Source organism: Brienomyrus brachyistius, chromosome 6, assembly GCF_023856365.1.
Source record: "Brienomyrus brachyistius isolate T26 chromosome 6, BBRACH_0.4, whole genome shotgun sequence".
Classification (NCBI taxonomy): Eukaryota; Metazoa; Chordata; class Actinopteri; order Osteoglossiformes; family Mormyridae; genus Brienomyrus; species Brienomyrus brachyistius.
Window position 1 is genome coordinate 26,732,017 of NC_064538.1, and position 24,564 is coordinate 26,756,580.

At 42.6% G+C, this 24,564-nt stretch overlaps 1 protein-coding gene across 12 annotated transcripts in view; it reads right to left on the reverse strand.

The window, feature by feature from the left end:
- LOC125745045 (inositol 1,4,5-trisphosphate receptor type 1) overlaps positions 1-24,564 on the reverse strand; it is a 100,359-nt gene that overhangs the window by 38,904 nt on the left and 36,891 nt on the right. For 4 of the 12 annotated variants that reach the window (XM_049017453.1, XM_049017451.1, XM_049017452.1 and 1 more), the window contains 28 exons: positions 24,317-24,475; positions 23,777-23,949; positions 21,850-21,969; positions 21,442-21,636; positions 21,039-21,290; positions 20,689-20,830; positions 20,441-20,594; positions 20,053-20,243; positions 19,743-19,875; positions 19,342-19,396; positions 18,318-18,483; positions 17,922-18,092; positions 17,654-17,737; positions 17,265-17,402; positions 16,919-17,044; positions 16,580-16,780; positions 15,806-16,057; positions 15,293-15,418; positions 14,915-15,043; positions 13,354-13,380; positions 12,217-12,337; positions 11,755-11,939; positions 10,487-10,635; positions 9,272-9,383; positions 8,681-8,716; positions 2,896-2,943; positions 2,072-2,201; positions 983-1,173 (listed from right to left, as the gene is read on the reverse strand). In XM_049017453.1, the coding sequence (XP_048873410.1) occupies positions 983-1,173; positions 2,072-2,201; positions 2,896-2,943; positions 8,681-8,716; positions 9,272-9,383; positions 10,487-10,635; positions 11,755-11,939; positions 12,217-12,337; positions 13,354-13,380; positions 14,915-15,043; positions 15,293-15,418; positions 15,806-16,057; positions 16,580-16,780; positions 16,919-17,044; positions 17,265-17,402; positions 17,654-17,737; positions 17,922-18,092; positions 18,318-18,483; positions 19,342-19,396; positions 19,743-19,875; positions 20,053-20,243; positions 20,441-20,594; positions 20,689-20,830; positions 21,039-21,290; positions 21,442-21,636; positions 21,850-21,969; positions 23,777-23,949; positions 24,317-24,475 (3,966 nt within the window). The remainder of the gene's footprint in view (positions 1-982; positions 1,174-2,071; positions 2,202-2,895; positions 2,944-8,680; positions 8,717-9,271; positions 9,384-10,486; positions 10,636-11,754; positions 11,940-12,216; positions 12,338-13,353; positions 13,381-14,914; positions 15,044-15,292; positions 15,419-15,805; positions 16,058-16,579; positions 16,781-16,918; positions 17,045-17,264; positions 17,403-17,653; positions 17,738-17,921; positions 18,093-18,317; positions 18,484-19,341; positions 19,397-19,742; positions 19,876-20,052; positions 20,244-20,440; positions 20,595-20,688; positions 20,831-21,038; positions 21,291-21,441; positions 21,637-21,849; positions 21,970-23,776; positions 23,950-24,316; positions 24,476-24,564) is intronic. The other 8 variants (XM_049017455.1, XM_049017454.1, XM_049017460.1 and 5 more) reach the window with 5 other exon arrangements.

Here is a 24,564-nt window from a genome sequence, read left to right on the forward strand (position 1 = left end):
CTAATCATGTGTATCGCGCTTCATTCCCAAAACCACCAACTACTAACTAAAACACTAAAGAAACTAGCAAGCTGATCTCATAACCTCATAAGACTCATTTACCCACAAAAACCCACACGTCAACATTTCAAAACGAATACAGACTAGAAACAAACATACATATAAAGTGTCAGACTAAAGGTCCGTCATCCGCTCTCATTCACTTTCGTTCTGACAGTGTGAGTAAGACTCCTGCCACACGCAAACTAACTGCATTGCAGGTAATCAGCAAGACATCAAGCCAGCAGGAATGTTGGTAACCGAATGCAGTTCTTTTGCGCTGTTCTCAAGACGGAGCTGGGAGGTTTCAATGAAAACCACAGATTGGCATCACTTAATGCAGTAGAAACGTTGCTCTGCTGAGTTCTTAGGAAATGAGGTGCTGCCACACACTCCAGCAGTACAGGAGGGGGTCAGACATCAGAACAGGTGGTGATGAGAGCGGAGGACAGTGGAGCGGAGGTCACAGTGCTGGTGTTGGGGACTGGGGAATAACAGCTACCCAACACCTGCTATACTTAGATTCAGAACTAAAAATTAAAATTATCACATGGGAAATGAACTTAAAAAAAAGAAGTGGTTTATACAAAATTAATATTAAGCAATTTTTATATTTGGTAATTAATTATTTAAATAAAGAGAAAATGTCAGAATAATCTTTGGTGATATACAAACCTATCACTGGCCAATTGATGACTAAACATTTTGTCAATTTCTTTGACTTTTGGATTAACAAATAACAGTTTATGTACCTTTAATTTTCAGAATGGGATTAATGCAGTGGTTCTCAAACTCTCACTGCCCTGCTTGTTTTCCAGCTATCCCTGCCCCACACACAAGTCCCAGCTGTCTTTCCCGAGGACTGAGTTTGAGAGCCACTGGATTAATGGGATGCAAATCACTGTTATGTCATGTCAGTAACATTCATACAAAGCCAACTCACCTGGATAGTGGTGTTCCCCCCTTCTAGCAGCGCTATGGCCAGTAAGATGCTCTCCTGGAATACACGGTCACTGGTGGCGTTCATAATGAGGTCGATGACCAGATCCGAAGCTCCTTCCTTGTCCAGGTGACACTGCACTTCCATGAGGCTCATTTCTCCGCGACTTAAGGACCCAGCTGCCAGTCCCCCACCTGGGTAGGAATGAAGCAAGCAAATGACCACAAGAACACTGACACGTCTTAAACTTCACTTAACCCAACTTATAAAGACGCTAAACGTAATACCTGATGAAGTTTTATTCCTCAACAGAATACTGATATAACGCTGAAATTATGAAATTCATGCTGAATCATTCATACTTTGCTCATTTTCAGGTTTCCTGCTGAAATAATTACTGAGTGTTGCCAACTTTCAGCACCATATCTTTGGGTCGTCTCCTCACTACCTTCTCTTGAAGAAGTTCTGCTTTCAAAGCAGCATCCCAAAGCAACCCACACATCACGTTACATACCTACAACAAGACATACCTGATATTTGTATAACGACTAGCCCTGTCTCTGGGTCAGTTATGCACACAACTGTCAAGAATGGTGCCAAAGGTATAAATAATGAAGCCTAGGAGAAGCTGGATCATTGATGACCCCTGGAATGTGGAACTTGCACATCAGTCAGTATTTTATGAGGAAAATGGCAATGTCCCCAGAGGTTGATAGCTGTCATTACAGGCAGCCCTCTCAGCATCACCTGCATGTGGCAGATGTAAATATGGTCCTGGGCTGTTTCAGCAATGCACTGAGAGGTCAGAGAGAGTGGCATACAATTGGTGGCATTCAGCTCCTATTTGGTTTTGAAAAATCTGAAGAACCAAGGCTGAAAGTTTAACTGGCAGAACCAAAGAGCATATAGCGCCAACACCTGTTATCTTTCACAAGTTCATGTTTTTCAGTTCTCTTCATTTTAGCCGCAGACGCGAATGCTGGTTGTTACTGAATGTAGAATGGAGAACTGTGGCTTCACTGAAAAAGTGTTTTTTTTTATAGCTAAATGAAAAAACAGTCTCAGTTGTGTTTGCGGTGGTGTTTAGCTCACCTGCTTGGGTCTTGCCTGACCCTCCAGGGGCCACAGGACCATTACTGAAACTCGACAGGCTGTCTCTCCTTCCGCCAGGTCTAAAGTTTCCATAGTAACGGTTCACCAGAATCTGCCTTAGAGCTTCACCCTTTAGACGGTTGGATAAACGGAACAGGATCAGCCCATGGGCTCCTGAGGGAAGGCATCAGCAGTCGGTGCAGTTACACGACACTGGCTGCTGCATTATTCATGAGGGTCACTTACATACACCTTTTATAAATGTGTACAGGATTTTAACTTTAGAAGCTCCACAAAACTGAAATGGAAAAAAAAAAATTGTGCAAGGACGCTAACATTACTTGGTAAAAAGGACAGTTTATGAACAATGGAGAATACATACCTGTCAGCATTTCTAAACAAAATGCTAATAAAATCAATGCATCTGTTTTTGGAATCAACAAGGTTTTTAGAAAACTACTGAAATAAAATGGCCTGATCGAAAGGGCACAGACGTGGCTGCTGAAAATAGACATTCCGAGTTCAAACTGGCTGGGGGGGGGTGTCATGCTATGGTAGTCATGACAACAGATGTTCACTTGGGGCTAGCTAACTTGGAGAACACCTCTCAAAGGGAAAGAGATGGGAGAAGTCATAAGATTAAGGCTAATGATTAGAAGTCAGAGACATACTAATCAAAAAAACACTTAATTGGTAAACTCAAATCAGTGAACTTTGATGAGAAAGTACATTGCACATTTTATTAAAGATGGAAAAATGAAGGAGTTAGCAAAGCTATAGGTGTATGTTAGTGCACGTGATGCCTAATTGTAAGGCTAACATACCCTCTTCTGGTCCTCCAGTTGCTTCTGGGGCTGGTTTTGATCAAGATCCTGAGTGTGATGGGGTGTGTTAGCATAAAGCAAAGGCAATATCCAGAAAGACTAGGAAAACAAACGCTGAAGTTGATATCATGCAAATTTGTTACTTTTTTTGACATGCAAGACAATCGACTTGAATAGGAGAAATAAAGTCATGCAGTAGCTGTCATGCAATGTTTCACACAGCTCCTAAAAATTAAAAAATACCAAGTAAATGACTTGAGAACTAGCAGTGACTGTTAACAAGTAAGATTATGCTTAAATGAAACCATGCTGCTTACATAAGAACACACCACAGCTGTCAGGGAGGAAAACACAAGACTCGAAAGAAATGGGTTTCATCAACATTACATAACGGAGCATGAAACGAAAAAAAAAAAATAAATCAGACCATAGCACTACTGACACAGTAGTGCACAAGTTGACAGTCAATGTAAATGAATTTGAGGTTCATGCTTGTGACGATTAAGTGAGGGCTGTGAGGCGATAACCTTCCATCATTGTCTGACATCAGCTAAATGAAATAAGGTGTGGAATGAGCTTTCAAAAGCGTAAATCTGGCACTGCACATCCAGAATGACTAAACTGAAAATCAGAAAGACATGCTTACTGTACACAGAGTACACCTGTGAAGATAAACAACCTATATTTCTATAACCAGAATATATGGGCGCAACACACACAATTCCAGGAAATCCCTGGGCTAGAGGCCCCGAGTGTTTAGAGACTGGATTTAGATTTAAAAATAGCACTGAGGATGACCTCTTCACAAAACCCACCCCCACACATTAAAGCAGGAAGCCTCAATCTGTTCTTCTCTAAAGAAGTGCAAAGATGTCACTTTCTTCCGGAGGCTATAGCTGACCAGAGCTTCCCTCATGACTCGGCAAAAAGAAGCATGTGAATGCAAATGATCAGCAGCATGCAAGGTTCCATCGAGTGAGTGTTCTGTACTTAAGAATTTGAAAGCCACTGCAAACGGAGAATCTCAACAATGGCCATTTGCATTACAGCTAATATTATTATTATTAAATATGGATCCATAACAGTGATGTGCAACAACGGAGGTCTGTTATACACAGTACAACACAGGGCCTGTGAGGTGTAATGACTTATGTCATCTCTGCCTGAAAATGCAGGAGACCATAAATCCAGAAATAAAAGTCCAATTACAGTCTTTGGAGCAATTAAAGTATGAGAGGTACAAAGTCCAGTTATTCCATGTGAACAGAGGATTAAAACAAAGAAGGGTTCCACATGTGGCACAGATGCCAATGGAAGTATCCAACCCCTTGGTGCAACTCGTGAGAAGCCCTCTGGCGGAGAAGATCTTGTGCCCCATCTCCCTGCCTGAACAGCACGCGGTCTTTCGAACCGTGGCAGAAAAACAAGTCTACAGAGAAAAAAAAAAAGGAAAAAAAAAAAGACTAGCAGACATTCTGCACAGTGGGAGCTGAGGTCTCATCCAACCCCACAACCCTAGACATGCTGAAGCAGCGAAAGAAAAGCTAAATCATTGGCGTCAAACAGTATAAGCCTGACTGGCACGACACGCATGTGCTCGCAGCTTAGTCATGCTGGTACCTTCGTCATCAGACGACATCCGGGGAGGAAGAGTAGGCTACAAACCGGCCAACACCCTTGATAAAATCAAACAGAGTTCAGAAGGGGATTCAGACCACATCAAACAACGGGTCTGTGGGAATATTTGTCATTTAGAAGAAAGGCATGGGTGTAGAGAAACGTACCGTCTGTAGTGTCTTAGAAAAACCACAATGTCTACAATCTACTTAGAAGCCCTCTGTTTATTTGTCTTTGCTTCAGCAAGAGCAACAGCACACCCAAGTTGGCACAATCAATTCAATTTTTAATTTAAAACCATTGTATTATTTTCTGTACAGTTAGGACACCCAACAATAAACCAAGAATCCCAATGCAAACAGCTGTATGCTTTTAGGGAATTCAACTACAAAAATCCAAATCGGTGAAAACGACCCCCTAATTCCAGTTTATACCCACCCTTGTGCCGTTCAAGTCACCTGCTACCAATCGGAGGAGTCAGCTGAGCGTGAGAATTCATTTGTGAAAAGGACCTGTTGGATTAGTGAACAAAGCTTCAAGAGGGAGTGTCAATTAATTTACAGATGACCACTAACTGGAAAACTAGTGTTGGCACCACTAAATATCTGATATGCTTTTTGAGCAATACAGGTTTAAAACAAAAAAATACATGCAAAAACAGGAACATTCAATTCACAGAATGACTGTACATTCTGAAGCCTGAATTTGCAGCAGGCATGCACTAATGAGGACTCCGCTGCAGTAAGTGACCCTTCCGGGGGCAGACTGACTGTCAATCCGATAGCTCTAATAAATCCGAGAGAAGCACAGGTGTCAGACACCAGTAAACCTCATAAAAGAATCTATAAATGAAGACAAAAAACCTCCTAAAATGTTGATGACAGACTGATGACCGTTCTGCTGATGATTATTGAAAACCTTTCTGGTTTCATTTGCAGTGAAACAATGCTGATGTCGGAATAAGCCCACTGGTCATTAGAATCAGTAAAAATTAGTCAGTTTATCTGTAAAAGGTCTTCAAAATGACAAAACACAACAGGGTTGTTTTTGAAGTGCTTTAAAAGTATCCAACGAATGCCTATTGCAACAAGGATTACAGCATTAGAAGGATATACTTTTTTTTTTTTATTTATTTGAAGGTGACATCATTTCACAAGCTGGATATCAGCTCAGTACATCCCAAGCAGAGGTGCTGGTGGGGGGTTATGGGCGTGGCTGTGTTGCCACAGTGACAGAAGGGGAGGGGGGGTACAGGATGTAGCACAGACCTAGCCAGCCAATCTGCTGAGTCCCACATTACATCAACTCTGACCCTAGGGTCTATAGGCATGGAATAGTTAACAGGGTATGACCTCGAGGATCCCGGATTATAGCCAATGCCCATCTGGCAGGGTCTGCAAACACGGCCCCCTCCCCATCTCCCTTCCTCTGCCAGTGCGCAGTCACACTGCCAGGGTCCTGCAGTAAACAGCTCTGGTGCACTTTTATTGGCAATTACTGCTGAAGGTCACACATCAGTGAAGAGCCTGAATTCCAGGAAAAAAAAAAAAGCGTCAGTTCTTATGTAACTCCTGCCTGAGAGCTGGCGGGAGTTCAAGAATCGTGCAGCCTGCAGACTGGGGAAAAACCAGGACACCACGGCGCTGTACACAATCATGTTCACAGTGCCCCCTGCTGGAAGCCACTGGTAGCAGGAAGGGCAAACAGAGCCCAAGAGGTAGAATGAGATGGACCAGGGTCTGTGAGAAATGTAAAGGGAAGAAATGCTGATGTCTGAAGAGGTTAGTGAGAAGGAATATGGGGATATCTCATCTGAAGGAGGGAAAATAAAAAATGGATAGAGGGCAAGAGTGTAAAGGGAGGCCAGGGGAGAGAAAAACAGGCAGTTTTGCAAGCTGCTGCTGCCTGGCCGTAAGGGAAGTGTTCCGCTCAGCTGGCTGTGACACGGTGAAGGAGATACACATGGGGAGGCTTTCCGGTGCGTTTGTATTGTCTCCATGATGTAACAGTAGCCCTGAGCATACAGAGAGTGGCTCCTACACTGACGGAAAAGGCAAGTATCCTCCTCCAAGGTCCTTTCCGACCGCCGATGATTGACGGAGGGAGTGCAGAGGGGGCGTCTGCCATTGTTATGGAGGAGGTTCAAAGGGGGTGAAATTGGGAAAGCTAATCTTTAATTTCAGGGCTCCAGCTGATATTTTTCCATGACTGGGAATGTAATGTTCAGCCGGACAGAGAGGATAGACACCAGGAGGCTCCTATGGGACATGAGCTGATGGACACATCAGTTTTAGGGAAAATGGGGGACAACTGACTTTCTGGAGATGAAGAGGGGAGACGTTCCAAAGCAGGTGCTTTGATTGAGCATGTGTCTGTACAGACCTTTACATTCATAGGCTCGCCTATACTCCCAGAGAGTGTTGTATATCTCACAGTGTATTCCCAGACACCCAGGCCAGTTTCACTACACATCTGCTCACACATGGCCACATTTTGCAGGACATAATTACTTTGATAAACTTTTTTTCCCTGGAAATGGGGAAACTTGGGCTTAAGACCTAACCAGTTTCTGTAGTGTAACCCAGATGGTTGTTCCTGTTGAGGCCTGTCTTGTATATGGTAACTATTCTGATCAGGCCACTGCCTGATACCCATCTACACGGTCTGGCCCTGGACTGGTGAGCTCGACACGGACACGCTTCTCACGCTTTCCTTTCAGCACGTCACCCTCTACAGGTACGCGGCCCTTTAAAGCCTCAGGATTATCTGCCCTTGCGTGGCCTCCTGTCCCGTCCAGCTCTGCACAGCTGACCTTCCAGGTGAGGCCACCCGTTCAGCTCACGCACATCCAGCATAGCTCAGCAAAAACGCCATGTTAAGTATCAGCTAGAACAGCACAGTGTGATGATTTATTAGGATGACAGTGAAAAGCGCACCAGATTATGGCTAAAGCTAATGGCAAATTTCCAAATTAGTAGACAATTAAGTAAAGTCCCAATCTAAAATGTAACACCATTTTCATATTAAACAGGCAATGGACAATCTTCACAATCTTCCCCTTCTGAACATTAATTTAGTCTAAACCATACATAAAACCAGATACTAAATTGTATTGTTTCAATGAATTACAGCATCTTAGAAACAAAACATGGCTAAGTTTGGTAAATGGTGGTATGATGGTATCAACAAAAGCAATGATATTCCTGGTGCACAGGAGGACACCCACAGCAAAACTCGCTGAGGGCCAAGATTGCAGAAAACTTCAGTACAGCATATTACCATCATACCGCCAAAGTGAACAACACATGATGCTTGTGTGTGGCTGCATAAAACACACACACACCTTTACAATGACACACGAATCTCATGTGCTGCTCAAGCATTGCACAGCTGTGCATTTTAAAGAGCAATTTAGGTCTGACATCTTTCAAAGGTAAAAGTGTGGGGCCCAGCCCAGGCACAGCAGTCCTGAACAGAAAATCAGACTAGTTTTGCACACAGGACGCAGCAGGGCTTGACACAGACGGCGGAGGACTGGGTGGATCGCACAGAGGCGGAGGGGGGCTAAAGGGAAGCAGCAGTAGGAGCCGTAGCGCAAAACAAAACTTCCGATGGAAGTCAGGGTGAAAATACCACCATCCTGCCAACATATCAACAGCTTGAAACGGCACTTTAAACTTCAAAAGGTGTTTTAGTCACTCATCTAGTATATGAATCCTCCCTGAAACAGCGGAATAAACAAACTGACGGAAGCAAACCAAACAAAAGAACAAACCAGCAAATTGTGGATCTGAGCTGATCAGGACAGTCCCGTCTACTGAAGTGCATCTATAAAGTATTCAATTGGACTGAATACACATGCCACTGACTATTACAGGCCTGAGGAAAACTAAGGAAATGTACAGACGTGTACAAATTCTGACTGATTCTTTATTCAGGCAGGTGACTGCAAGTTTTCGGGAACTCGACCACACCAGGCGTTACCACAGTAACAGTCACGTGAAATAAAAGAACAGGCAGGCCTACTTACTGACCTCAATTTGTACCAGGAAGGGGTATAAGATGGATGAATGACAAGTCAGCACAAGAACAGACAAAAAAAAGAAAAATTTCTACTGCAGATCTACAGACATAAAACAAACAGAGACTAAAAAAGAAACCGGTCAACCTCTGGCACATCCATTTCATCATCAAAGGCAATCAGCTGGAAGAGAAGATTATAGAGCGTGAGTTAGTCCATCAGAAAGGGCGCCATTATCAGCGTGACAACTAGGTTAAGCATAATATTAAAAACACACATCTAAGTAACTAAAAAATGTTAGGATCTGATAAGGATTAGCACGGTGAAAAAAGGAACAGGAAGTCTGGATCTATTTTCACGCATGGCGAGGAACACATGCCCGTATTTTACATCCGGTGAGATGCACACAGATGATGAGCACATGCTATGTGTGAAGTGGTGGAGTGGTGAGCAGCCATGGAGGATATGCGAGGGGCCACGGGGGGCTGGTGATTTTGTGCTGTGAGAAGGGGCTGACGAGGCAGCCCCCCCCCACGCTGGTGACTCATACTGAGCCACGTCCTGAGGGAGGGAGCTGGAGGTGCCGCATGTGTTTGCGTCAGCCCTGCTTGGGTGCAGACTCAGTATAGCACCTCTTCAATCACAGATGGGGGGGCAGAGTAACTCAACGGCACAGCTAACAGATACAGAACGCCGGGGAGGGGCTGTCTGTCAGTCAGTGGGGGAGGGACGGGGTACCTTCTCGCCATAGCCCCTGTCTTTGGTCATCATCTCCCTCAGAGTTTGCAGTACTTTGATGCACAGCCGTTCCTCATTTTCCTCCAGCAGCTGCTTTGTGTGTTTGATGAGTCTGGAGGGGAGGGGGGTTATTAAAGGTCACATTTTATGGACAAAAGCTGACCAATGTGGTAAACGGTGCACATCTACACAAACAGATTGCATGCATTTTCAATTATCATTCAGCTATTCAAAAATATAAATCAAGAACAAAAATAAGGCTGGAAATAAGATTAAACAATAAAATAATGAGCTGTAATAAACCATTCTTTATTATAAAGTACAAGTTTTAAAATAAGAACGAGTCACAAAAAACAGCACTTCTCTATTACATGGCACTAAAGGATTAATTTCCAGGAGACACTCATGTCATAGTTACACATGGTGCAATGTAATACTTATAGCCATTTTTGATAGGTACTCTGAATAAGTAACACCTGACTTATTAACCCAAAATATGTGTTTGTGATTCCCTGGAACCGGCACGAGACTAAACACGCAGCTTACAGGAACAAACGGAGGGACTGGTTTTGCTCTCGGAAACCTTAGCGGGAACCCTGATGATCACACGCTATGCCAGGCGGAGATCCATGCCACGCTTGAAATAAGACAATCCCTCTCTAATGCAGGTACCCCTTCAGTGAGAGACTCAGCCTCTGTAATCCGAATCACTGCAGAGGTGTGTGTGCGTAAGCACAGCATGGGACTGCGTCACAGAGGTCATGTGTACAGACACGGGCAAATGGCGGCCAAGTGCAAGCTGCGGTCATACACGCTTACATGTGAGGGGTCAGCTGATTCATGAGCATCTGCATATTACACTGCATTCCAGGCTCCAGGGGGCAGTAAAGAGCCAGATGAGGCAACGAAGCAAAGATATTAACATGTAAATTAAATAAAGATAAGAATGGGTGGCATATTAAAGTCAGCCAGTGATTAAAAGCTAGTCTAGTGGAAAACAAAGTGCTTTCTTCAGCTGCTCCATCTGAAACATCAAGTTGGTTCAAACCTCCTCTGGTGTTACTGAATAATCGCTTAATTCTAAAATCACTCAGTCACTCACTGCAGCACTGCCGACTCGTGTCCCCAAATGAACCCAAGCAGGGGCAGCTGGGGGGGTCAAAGGAGAAAATCCGGCCTGAACCTTGGACTTGCAAGGCAGCTGCTGTATCTTACTTGCAGATGAAACCGCCGCTCTCACACTTCTTGCGGGAGTCTGTGTTCTCCGGGAAGAGCAGCTCCGGTCGGTGCAACACGTCCACCAGCACAGAGAGCTCGGCCTGGACCAAGGGCCGCAAGCGGTCCTCCAGAGCAGAGACAATGTCCTGTGTGTGTGTGGGGGGGGGGGGGGGGGGAGTATGCAATGGAGACACAGCCCTGAAGACAAACTCTCATATGCAAACACACACACACACACATATACACACAGACCTGTACTCATCTTTGTGGGGACTGGGGAAAATGCTAATGTTACGTACAGTATGACAACCTAAAGCCCTACTCAGCCCTAACCTTAACCATAAGTAACCAAACAAAATACAAGACTTTTAGCATTTTTAGCTTTATGATTGCAGTCAAAGATTTTGCTAAAATTGAGTTTCGCCTTTCTGGGAATGTAAAACAAGAGACCCCAAAACATCAAAATAACAGTTTTAATCACATTTTGTGGACATTTGGTTCCCAAAATGTAATGTATACTGGGACATGGAAGGACACACACACACACACACACACACACACACACACACACACACACACACACACACACACACACCAAGCTGGCATAAAACTACATACCTACACACAGACCTACTGTACATATGTATCATGCAGATATAGGTCACCAAGTGACAATAATGGAATGTTACACAAAGTGAAAGTCTTTTTCTTCATTGGTTTGATACCATTGCAGTTTTATGCAACTTTTGTTTACGAAATGGGAATTTTAGAGAGACGAACATCAGTCAGTGATCCTGGGGAGCCTTAAGATGCCAGTGTCATACTACAGTACAAGACAACTTCATTTTCACACATGGAGAAACAGGAATGGCTTTTCGGGACCTTGCACCAGGATACACAGCAAACACTGACTGATGCTATCAAAATCATTTCCTTCCTTCCCCAGTTTCTCATTAATTTATCATGTGTAGGAAATGATTCAAAGCAAAGGGAGTCAACTGGACTTCCATCCAAACAAACTGAACAATTGCTTCTAATATTATGCTAATTTAAAAGAAATAAACCATTAAAAGTAATGCTTAAATAACACTAACACTTAAAATATCCAGGAAAGGATTTCCAGGAAAGGGTAAACTTCACACACAACATCCATGGCAACCTTGGAGTGAAACGTCCTCATCCCCAGAGGTCCTGCTCCTGAACACAGAGGCAGAGGCCCCAGAAGACTCTCCACACAGGTCTCTACCTGCAGGCTTCCCTCTCACCTGGAGCCTCTCGATGATGTTCCTGTAGTCCCGCGAGGTGGTGAGCACCGAGTCACGGCGGGAAGCATTCCGAGCGGACTGGCGCCAGCTCATGGCGGTCTTCTGCACTATGTTGTTTGACTTGACAAAGAGGCTGTTCACCTGGCTGTCCAGGTCCACTGGTATTGCGATTGCGCGACTTTTGGCTACAAAAAGAATGTTTATGTTAAGCACTTTGACCTAGACTGAGGATTATGGGTAGAGGGCAAAATACTGGCGTTAGAGAAATGGAGCTTTAAACTACAAAAATGAATCAAATTCTTTTTTTTAGGGAGATGTGGCCACCTATACTGCCCTTAGGTTATATTTAAAAAAAATCTAAGCTAAGCCCTTAAACTAGATTAAGAATTACATGATACATTACTAAGTGACCCCCTGTGGGAACAAATCTGACTCTGGTGGCGGGGAGACGCAAGCACTTACCCACATCAGAAAGCACCTTAATACAGCTCTCTACAAAGCCCTTCTGTGCTGGAATCAGCCAGTTACAGTGAAACACCCGAAAGACTCCCTGCAGGAGCTGCACGAACACCGGCTGCCGGGTCTGCCAGAGACCAGAGGGGAGAGGAGAGAGGGGTGTTAAGCTAAACAGCCTGGGGAGACAGGGAATGAGTCAGAAGCAAGAGGAGCAGCGAGGGAATAAGAACATACAGGCGGGAAAAAAAGGAATAAGGTATAAATGATTATGTAGAAAAGTCATGCAAGGGAGGAGAAAGGAAGAAGGGAGTGAATGAGACAGGTGAAACTGAAGGTGTAAGAAAAGAATAGGAATATTTCATGACAGGATGAGAAAAGGAGGAGAGAGAGAACAGCATTAGCGTCTCCAGTATGCATCTGTCTGTGAGCTCCAGGCACCATGAAAAAAGAAAGGCACCTCATTTCATACCTTCAGAGCTCATACCATGAAGCTCACAGTTACAGTTACAATGTCACCAACGCATTTGGGAAATTAATGTAAAAGATGTGAACCCTAGTCTTCTTAGCTCTCTCCTCCCTAGTAATTTGCCAGTGCCGTGACAGCCCAGCAGTCCCTGAGGTTTGAAAAACTTTGCGTTCTTTTCTTAAATCCAAAAATCAATAAATTTAAATCTAACATCCCAGGTCTAAGTCCACCAGTTAAGAACAAGCCATCCGAGGAAATGTCAAACAGGACATGGGCAAAGGCCCTTAGCCCTGCGTGCAGAAGGGCCATTTCCCTCTGTGAAACTTGCATAAACAGGCATGCAAATGGAATGCCAGTGATACACAACCGAAACCAGAGTAAAACCCCAGTGAAACTACCAAACAGATATTATATATAAACAATATGCCATAAATCAAAAATGACTTGCTTAATTTAAAAGCCATAATGGTCTTTAAGAAATGGTGACCCAATGACATAGATTCCCTGTCAAGTCTCAGACTGGAGGTGGAGCCCAGGATTGGGGTGTCCAACCACTGACCCACAAGCTCCCCCCACTTAGACATGCTGCTGGTGGGGAGGGGTAAAGTACACAACACAACACGTACAGTACCCAGTGACACCAAATCAGTGCAGTCATTCTATTGAAGTTTAAATACCTCTAATATTTTGCCCAGAATAGATTCCTGAAGTGAAACAAAAAAAAAATGTACAAAATTATAAGCAGAGAAACTTCCTGCAGATGTAAAACTGGTGGCCTCACCGGTCCCGACTTTGTTATAACCCAACAGCTTCTGCTTAATGCCTGTATCTCCAACATGCATCAAACAAAAAGCCATTTTGCTGTAACATGTGACCTAATAACATTCCCGTGGCTCCTTCATATTGTTGACAAGGGCCTATTTAAACTTTATCACAGACCCTTGTGTGTCTGTATTATAAAAGGAACTGAGAAACAAATTAAGGATTTGTGTCAGCTGATGTAAAAGAAGCCCAGTGACGGTTTAAACAGTGCAGAGTTTATAAGTTAAAAGAAAATACTTCATGAAAAAAGACTGCATGAGTAAAAGCTAATTAATGTCATTTATAGATAACCGAAAAGGGACTGTATTCTGGTTAAACAAATAAGCAAAGCCTTTCCAGTAAAACAGGAAACAAATTCCAATGGACACTTGCATGCTCACCAGTGGGCACCAGTCCAAAGCCATGCGGGGAATGTTGGGAAACCCAGACACTCATTACCTCATTTCCCAGACCTCAATAATCTCCCGAGAGGATTTCTCAGGGGGAAAAGTAATGCCATGAATCAGCCACTGAATGTTCATAAGTCAGTAAGAAGGCAGAAGGATATCTTCAATGTGAGACTGAGATATATGATAGAAATGTCTTGGCCAAAATTCACTAGCAGGCAGCAACATCTGGCATCTATGTGAGGAGAATCTGAATGTTAACAGCACGCAGAGCGGAACTAGATCTTCAGCAGCACCTGGCTGTAAACGCCATCTGCCAGCACCAATAATTAACAGCTCTATTCTAAAGGAACACACAGGGAGCTCAGCCACTATTAGAATGTGACTCCATGAATGTTCATTACAACAATTTATATGACTCATTTAACATACAGGTGCATGTTACGGTGGCGATTTTCCAGTGCAGTGAGGAACATGTATAATAATGCGGCTGAATGCTAAGGAAGTTCTAGCTAAATCTTTTACACTGTTTGTGTGTGTAAGTCTGTCTGCGTGTGCGTGTGTCTAAATATTATATTATATAATATCCAGTGATAAAGGACTTCAGGGGACCTGCCAAAACAGTCCGTTATATCGATATATCATACAGAGTTCTGTATGGCCAGAACAGAACTACAGGACCCCATTTACTCATGCCACACCCCAGCAGACACACTTATATAGGTATAGATTATTATATTGTACATGTAGTTATCCAACTTCACCTGACCAGATGCGTGACTATTAATAATCCCGGCTACGCATCTGCGCTGGATATCACCGGCACGCCACACGCCTTGTAGGTAGAGCCTACATGTCTGTTATAGCTGAACAAAACTACAGCTAAAAGCGGCCCTGGGGGGCAAATTGTTTGTCCGTTATAAGCGAAATTCCGCTATATGCGAGTACACTATATCCGATGCTTTTTCTGCATGTTCTTAAAGGTGCACGGCCGGGACCAGCGGACCTAATAGCACATTGCCAGGATTACCTGCAGACTTGTGCTCTGATCTGAGAAGGGAGAGCTGAAGAAGGTGGTCACGATGCTCATGACCGCCTCGGTGACATAGCGCTCCAGCACTGTATCAGCGTGTTTCCTGTCACTTGTGTTGTTGCACACCTGCAGGGGTACAGCTGTCAGGGGGCTTGGCCTCCATTGCATTCCATTCCCAGCAGCAACACTAATATAAACTACACACAACTCTTTAAAAACGCTCCATATGATTGGTTCAGAGGCAGTCAGCTGTGTACTTGGCATTATTTAAACATTTAAATAAGAGATTAACTAAAGAGTGTCACTTGTCTCAACACAGAATAGTTTCTGACTTGTCCTACTTTAGGGAGACTCGGAGAAATTCTTAATCCTTACCCTGCAGATGTCAACCAGGAAATTCTCAAAGAGCTTCCACATGTGGTTACTGGTGTAGATCTCCTTCATCTCCACCTCAGTGTCCACATAGCAGTGATTTAGGAAGTTGATGTAGGCAATTTTCACCTGGAGAACAGAAAAGAAATGCGTGTGCAAATCTGGGGCAGAATTTGAGAACTCTTGGGACATGTGTTTCTAATGGGCTGGAGGAAGTTTTTTTTTTCCTTCACACAACAGGTAACATCGAACACCGTCCATTTACCGTTAGACAGAATTGCTCCAGGCAATAGTGTGTGGGAAGTCCTCCATACCAGCGAGCCAGAAGCCACCATAACATTGAACAGTATGGATATCGCATTCCATGCTTAAACACTGTGTAGTTCCACAGACCAATTCAATTGTAAATATGAAGAGATTTACAATAAGTTCCTCATGTGGTCTCAAACAGACAGTCATTATTGATTCCAAGAATAAACAGATCTGATCATCCACGGCTGTAGCCAATACCATTACCTCTGGGATGCAGTCCTCATGCGTTACCACACGGACAATGTCATCAAGAGGCAGCAGCGAGTTGCACTTGATCTCTGTGTAGACGTTCTTGCCTTCGGTGCAGACTGCTAACAGCTCCACCAGGTGGATGTGGTACATGAGCTGGCTGTTCTCATCCATGCGGTCTCGCTCCGACCGCATCATTTGCACCAGTGTCTGGAAGGAGGCTCTATCATTGTAAAAGACCAGCACGTCCTCCCCTGCGTTTACCAGCTGTGGGCCGAACAAAATGGGAGTTAAGGTTTTACAACAATAAACATGCAAGTATTTACTTTAACGGTGCTTATGCACAATACGCAAGATATACATAAATACAGTAGCTCAGGAACTGCAACCTTTAAACCATTAAGCAAAACAAAACCCAGAGTGCAGGATGGGAGGTATTACAGTATCTTGTTTTTGTGGCAGACAAAATTCTTCTTCATTACTAGTCCATGTACTGTAATTCTATTATATTACACAACTGAAAAATTACAGTTAAATAACTGGTAATTCATGATTCATTCATTTGACAGTTCCATCTAAACAAAAGGTTTCATTAACAGCGGAGCAATCACAAAAATCACCATTCCCTAAAGCCCTCAGAGACAGATATAGCCCAGAATTTGTAAATAGCTGAAGAAAGATGCAGAGTCCTTCAACAAGCTTGCATGACTGGGAAAAGAGAGCAGGACACCGAAAGATGCTGGATTTGCATGAGGGAAGCAGCAGCAGAAACGAGGCGAGAGATTTCACCTCAGCCATTACGACATCCTGACACTTCTTGATGAACTTCCCCTCAGCCTTGACGATGGTCTGTAAGAACTTGAGGTACTGCACGTTACGGCCATGTGTCTCAATGCAGTGAACAAAGTGCTGCACCACCCGCTCATTGATCTCGCTGCAGAGCTGGAAGTTGTTCATGAATATATGTTGCATGGTTACTGCCTCCAGGATCTGCAGCACAAGAAACACAAACAGTCAAAACAACTGCAAAAAAAAAAAGAAAATTCACCCATATAACATTCATCTGAATATAGAAATTCAGTTTCAAGAAAATACTTTTGCTTTGTCTTCCATTCCCAATATGCTCACCCCAGGGTTTAGAAAGAGGTTTATGTGCTTGTGAAGCAGGGCCTGGTTTTGTTGGTTCCCGGCACAGAAATTCTGCAGAAACTGGTGGGCTAACTTCATTATCTCTTGCATGCGAACATCCTCCCCCTGTGCGGACAAGAAATATATATTCCAGATCATGGGTTTCTGTTCTGCAAGTCACATTACTAGTCCAGTAACCAATAATTGTTCTGAATAGGTACATCGCCCAAGATCTACTGAAATGTCCAACTCTAGATTTGATCCTGGATAACTTTGCTCCTGACTCCAGTTCAATAAACCCTTTTCCATTTCTAATATTCCCTTTTCAACCTACAGTATGCACTACCTTCTCATAAGGGATCTGCAGAAGTTCCAGGACCACCGAATGAGCGCCCATGTTCCTCAGGAGCCTCTGCTGCTGCTTCTTGCTCTTCCGACCTGACGCACCCTCCTGAACGCACAGCTTGCTGAGACGCAGCAGAACCTGAGCAAATACGGTAAGAATCAGCATAGCTCTAACCCTGGGTCAGCTGCCTATAAGGCTCTATGAGAGATTTAGAATTTATTACCAAGTATTGAAAAAGAACATCAAGACATTCAAATAAATTGCCTCTTAAAAAAGCAATGCATCAACACACCTTACCAAAGAAAGTGTTGTAACGATGACAGTCGGTGTTTGACAGATATAGTGGAAACCTCTGTATTATTACACCACAAAGAAAATCCCAAGTGTACCTCTTTTACAACTCGGTAGTTGTAACTGCTGGTGCTTTCTGGTTTCTTTGGTTTTACTGAGCTGTTTTTCTGAGTCGTATCTCCCTATAAAACAATTAATGTAAAAGGAGTCAGACAAAAGGAAGCCTTAAATAAGTTAACTTGAGTGCACCTTAGAGTATTTTGCCAACAGTATTTGGAACAGATAAAAAATAATCAAAAGTTGCCTTAAATTGTGATATACAATAATTGCCATGGTTAAATTATGATTATGTAATGGTGAGCTTACCTTCTTGTGGACCGACTCTGATGGTCCATCACCAGGGTCGATGCCTTCATCTGGACCCTGCCGCTTATAAACCCACAGCTCGGACTTCTCCACAATGGAGCGAAGTTGGTCCAGGTCTGACTTGATCTGCTTGTAGTTTTCCACATCCTGACTTGTCACCAGCAGTTGTACCTAAAACAGGAAATTGTTGGGGGTAGGGATGCCTTATTGTTCCTACATTGGAGCAGTACATATGGTGATGATTGGAGTTCTGACAGAAATGATACAGACATTATCATTAAGGGGCAGCCCTTAACGTTTTCCATGATCGAGGAATTGAATTAACGTGAAAAATTATGTCAATGTCACATATTTCTACTCGGTTGGATGACAAAAGACATCTGCATGGACAGATACCTGTTTAAAGGCCTGCAGGACCTCCTGTCGCTGACTGAAATGTCTGAAGAGAAGGTGAAGCGCCCCAGACACCAGAGGAGGGTAATCATGCATTGTCAAGTGAAGAAGGACTCTGAGGAACGTCCTCCCTCCATGGTCGTCTAGATCCAAGGGCGTGTTCTCCTCACTAGACATGACCAAAGCAATCATGTCAATTAGGCAACCCTATAGGACCAACAACAAAAACTAACCAAGTACTAACTAACTAACTATGATCTAAAACCACTAACACCTCTAACTGCACCAAAGTATTTAGGATAAGTCTTATGGACTAATAAAGAAAGAGAACAGGGGAACAATTAAAGCAGTCACGTATAATGCATTATTGATGCATTATAATGCAGTCTTAAAGTATAATAGACACAGCTGACCATTATAACACATTATGAATGTATCCATAGTGCATTAAAGATGAGCGCTTCATACAGAATTCATAATGCACAATAACCATGGCGAAAATGTGTTATACCTTTTTTATAAATAGTTATAGCTGTGTTTATAATACTTTATGAATGCATTATAATGTATTATGTGGGAATTTATGATGCATTATGATGACTGCTTTACCAAGAACTGCACTGTAACTAGTGAAGTGTCCCTTAGCAAAAAAACAGGTGCTTTTAAAAGTAATAGATACACTTAGATAATGCATGCACCACAGGACATTCTTTGGAGAACAAAGTCTTAAGATGCCAGTAGACAAAACACAAGCTATATTGAAGTTCTAATGTTCTATTCTTTTCAGAAGTCCCTCTCAAATTTCCTCAAAAATATTTTTTAATGAATATTAGATTTCCGACTGTTTAACTGACATAAATTGCCTTGTTGACCATAATTGTATTTCTGGAGATCTTCCCAAATGGTCTATTGCATATTAGAAGGCATTTATGAACTGAATCCAGGACTGTTATCAACTGAACACAGCAATAAGCAGTTTCATGAAAGAACAGGGCATAACATTAACATTTAGCTAGAAAGCCTTCACCTGCCACCAAAAATCCCTTCCGCTTGCTCCTCTATATGCTCAAAATCCAGGGCTCCTTTAACAAAAGAAAGTACAGACATCACTGATGATTTTAAAAGAGAAAACGGGACCAAGGCTTTTAATAAGGGTCTACTGCACAACAGCTGCATTATAACTGGACAAAGGTGTCAAAACTGAAATATCTGTGAATATTCAAAGGACAACTGTTGCATTTTTAAGCAATGGCATACAGTAGATAATTATTAGAATGGAACAGAAGTTTTACCTATACATATGTTATATTGATACATCTATAATCTGACTTTGAAGGATGAATCTGCCCAAGTCAGATCTGCCATACATCATTAAAAGGTGTTGACCAATTAGTTCTCCGTGTTTTGACTGAGGGGCGATGATCTCACCTGGCATGTTACTAGGTAGTTCCTGACCACTGCCCAGTGATAGATCTGCCTGAGAATTGCTCTCATCAAACTCCCGTTTGAAGATACAAAGCAGGCAGGAGATTCGATAGTCCAGACGGACATTTAGGATGAACTATGGAAACCATGGGCAGAGAGAAAAGTGAGAGTTTACATCTAACAGTCTGATCGGGTCTTGACCCTGCCCCATAAATCAAGCCTGATCAATGTATGACTATGTGATAATAATCTTACATGAGATGTGATTAGGATGGTAGTAAAAGTTCAAGGTTTGCTGCATCAAGTGTGTTACCTGGAGGATTTCAATGATCTTCAGCTTAGTGTCCATTACCAATATGTCTTCCTTCTCTGGCTCAGTCTGAGTCTTGACAACATCACCGTTTGGCGGGTTGACAGGGGCAGCAGGAAGGAAACCACCACCTCTCAGGACCACCTGGGTCATCAGCTCACCCACGCCGTGTATGGAGCGCATCACATTACTGCCTGATGGTACAAACAATTATCAAACATCACATGTCCCTCATACAAGCAGGGCATTGCAGGGAGCGCAAGTAGATAGCTGACCAGACCAGTATGGATTACAATGCCTGGCTAAGAGTCAAAGCAAGGACAAAAAGCAACAAATACAGAACAGTTTAGGCTCAGGAGGTCAAATGCCAGTTTAAGAAACATAACGATACCTTTGTTCTCATCCCCTTTTTCCAACTTGTTAATAGGAAAGATGGTGCTGACATGGACACAGTCCAAAATGGCCAAGAGGATTTTAGTTAGCCTCAGAAGGTCACTGAAGTTGTAGAATCCAAAATAAATCAGGTTCCTTGCTAAATTTACAACCTTTAAACAGAACAGGTCATTTTGTATTTAGTATGTGAAATTTACTTTTAAATTTGCTTTACTCTGTTTCAAATATTTTTTCAGAGTGACCTACCTCAAAGGTCAGTTTGTTTTTCTCTTTGTCGGAGAAAGGGAAGCTCTGACAAACCACGTCTCTCAAATAATTCTCCACAAACTCCATGGTCTGAGCAAATCGCTCTTTAATGTCATCTTTGGATGTCCCATCGTTATCATAGCTGTTAGGATTATAATGAGTTTTTTAATGGCTTTTTGATTTCTTTTGTTTTTCTTGCAGAGCTCCAGTCTGTTAAACAATTATTTGATTGTGCTGTGGTATTTTAATGCTTTGACAAGGCAGTAAAGGTGGCATGCATTACCTCATCAAGGTACCTAGATCAGTAAGTGAGCACAAAGTGTATAACATTTTCTGCAGAAAACACTTACTCGTCAATGGCAATCTGGGATGGGATCTCAGACCACAGGCGGGCATACTTGACGGGCGTGACCTGCTCCTGGGGGTCACGATCCACGTGCATGTGCAGCATCATGCGAGTGAAGGAGGCACGCAGGTCATAGGGCAGGTCCTCATCAGACATGCAACGCAAGATCAGGTCCACATCCAGCTGGCCAGAGATCTTGTTGATTGCCAGGTACTGCCGGTCCAGGCACATGCGGGCAAACAGATTCAGCTGGTATCTGTAGGGCAATATCAATAGCATTTAAAGAGTGGAACAGATCCACTATTACAGTAATATCAATTATTTATACTATTAATACCATGCACTATCCACTTGTTCCTCAGTATTGTCTTACTGCCAAAGTGATATTTCACGATACCACTGTGTACCTGTAGTAACCGATTACTTCCTGATCTTCCTTCTGCCCCTCCTTGGCATCCTGGGCCAACTCTCGAATACTTTTACTGCGAATTTCCTTGTTGCTGTCCTTCCAGAAGAGCCACACTTCCTCCTCATCCTCTTCAGACTCTACTGAATTCTCTCCCATGGGCATGCCCTCAATCTCAAAGCGGGAGAGCACCAGTCTGATGGACACATTAAGTTAGAAGTCCAATACATTACAGGATGGACAACAAAGATGATTAGATTTCTATGGTATTCATTCATTCATTCATTCATCCATTCATCTTCTATACCACTTGTCCTATAAAGGGTTGCAAGGGTCAATTAAGGACGTTGAAGAGTAATCCTTTATCTATAACCTCTACTGGACATATTAGGTTTAAAAAGAAGCTTACTTAGTCTCAATGAGGATGTCTGCATTGTTAGGGTCTAGCACTGCATTACAGATGAGTTCCTGGGTCACTGGGATGGACTTGTTCATGGACACGCATAGATCTGATAGATAATCCAGAAACCTGGGAACAGAGACAGATGACGGCCACGTGATAGTAACAAACTGGTTCAAGGCCTTAGATCTGCAGTAATGACCCAACACCATGAAACACTACTGCCTTAATTAGTCATGTTCAACTCTATATGTTCAATCAAACGAAATAGCTACTGTATACATTAGAAACCATTTATAGTGATCATGGTTATAGTGACGAACCATTGGATCAAAAAGCCTGGGACAGAATCATTCCAGTACAAATACTGTTTAAATAATCTTCTTATAGTAATCAAGTAGTCTGCATACAGTGTTCATTTTGGGTCTTTTGGAAACATTAGAACATATGGAAAAAAATAAAACTGTGGTAATTTATCTTTTTTTTTTTTTTACTTTACTTTTATCGACCTACGTTTCCTTGGAGTGACCCGTCTGCGTCTGGCTAGATACCTGAGGCTAAGGCGCCGTGCACAGAAAACATAACAGGAAAAAGAAAGTAATTTTCTGTCTATGACAAATATAGACTCATCAAGGCTTGTGATAAACTGCCAAAACCAAGCCAAAAATATGCAGCAGCGAAACTACACTAAGTGCTTTGAGACAATGTAACACTGTGAAAATGTACTGTATAAATAAATTTGAATATTTATGTACAGTACTGTACTTTATTATAGTGTATTTGAATTATACACAGTTCAGTAATTTAATTTGTACAATAAAAAGTATTTTGCACGGCTAAAATAAGTACTACAGTAGTACTCCCCACAGATTTGCAAAGACGCCTCCTTCTACCAATGTCTAACTTAGAATTTCGGAAACTGGTGTCCACAGAACACGCACCTATATTTTCACACAGTGCAGACTCATACCACTGAGAAACGAAAGAAGCTCATTTATTTGATATTTATTTGAAATATTCCACCACGAGAACATATCAACTGAGAGACTGAGCAATACGATTCAGCAATATTGCTTTCTCTATTCCTGTAAATATATACTAAATCCCACTGTGTTCTGTCTGTGTTCTGCATAAACCGCAGCTGGCAAAAGCAAGGTACTGTAAGTAATTATTTTACAAAAGATACCACTGGCACTCCAAAACACAATGTGTGCCAGGAAATTTCAGGCCAGGGGTCAAGCAAAGCCAAATTCACATGTTCAAAACAAGAAGTACAATGCTAATATACGCAGTCTATAATAGACGGAGACAGGGAACCGCTTTGATTGGTTGCGATAACTACAACTGTTTCAAGCCGCTATCTGTGTGGGCCAGGGGATGTCTGGGCACTCCACAGCTGTCAATGGTAGGTGCTTGATTGTTTTGCACTATGGTAAACATCTACAATGGGAAAATAAGCTTCATTGTCATTGCTTAGTTAAAGAAAGAAATGGGCCTTAGTGTGTGTGTCTGTGAGACCACATGTCGAACATAATGTTATGTTATTAGGCCAAGTTATAAGATTAATTATAAATGGCTTATCTTATGTTTATTTTGTCAAATTAGTCATTAAAGCAGCAAATTAATGAATAATACTGGCATATGTTAAATATTTGACCACATAAAGAGATTTTTAATTTCTTAAAATCTATATTGGAGACAAATTGCTCATTTGGGTTGGGCCTTAAAATCTGCAGTTTCTCATTCAATGGTAACTGTACGGAAGTACCATCTATATTCTATATGGCTGACAAACTGTAAAAGTCTAACCTTATTACTAAAAGCAGGTATATTTAATGCAGAGTACTTCAAACATGAGTAGCTTTGAAAACAGGGGCATTATTATGAATTTTCCCTGGTGAACCCAGGTCCTTCTAGATCAGCCCATGTCATTCACCTGGGTTCCCTGTTCTTCCTCACCAGACTGACAAATGTGTCAATCTCAGCTGCGGTGATGTGCTTCTCCAGCAGCTTGCGGTTGTTATGCAGTAGGGCCGTGATGGTGTCCTCAGCCAGTACGTCATATCCGATCTGCTTCTGCATGAAGCGGAACTGTTTCGCTATGTATTCCTGCACAGGGACAAGGACAACTGGTGATGCGATGCATGATTCCAGCTGATCGCATGACATTTTCACAAAAGTGCGGCAATTAGATTTTTTTATTAGATTCTGTGCTATGTACTTCTACCTAAAGAAAAACCTGCTGGCCCAGGTGAGGACAGCAAAAAGACTGACAGTGTCAATTTACATGCCATAAAAGGGTTAGAAAACTTGAAACAAATCAAACTATGGGCAAAATATCTCAGATCATTTTCTTTGTTACATTTTTCTTCCAGCTACTGTATGACTAGGGGATTTAGGAAATAAGGAAAAGAGGCAGGGGAGTTTCTGACGCTAGCCCTATCTATCACAACTCCATAGAGTCCATCTAACCAACCTGGTTCTTCCGGTAGTCTTGCTGGGAGTGGCGTAGCACGCGGTAGCAGAGGCGGCAGATGTGCCGGAAGGGGGCGTGGCGCTGGTCAGCCAGCTCCTCCAATCGCAGCATTGGACCATCTCCGCTGTCTGTGAAGGGGGCCTGCAGCAGCTTGAAGATCTGAAAAAAGCCATTATAGTCAATAACTATAACACTGGATTTCACCCAGAGATACATACATCTTTTCTTTACCAAACGGAGCATATTGC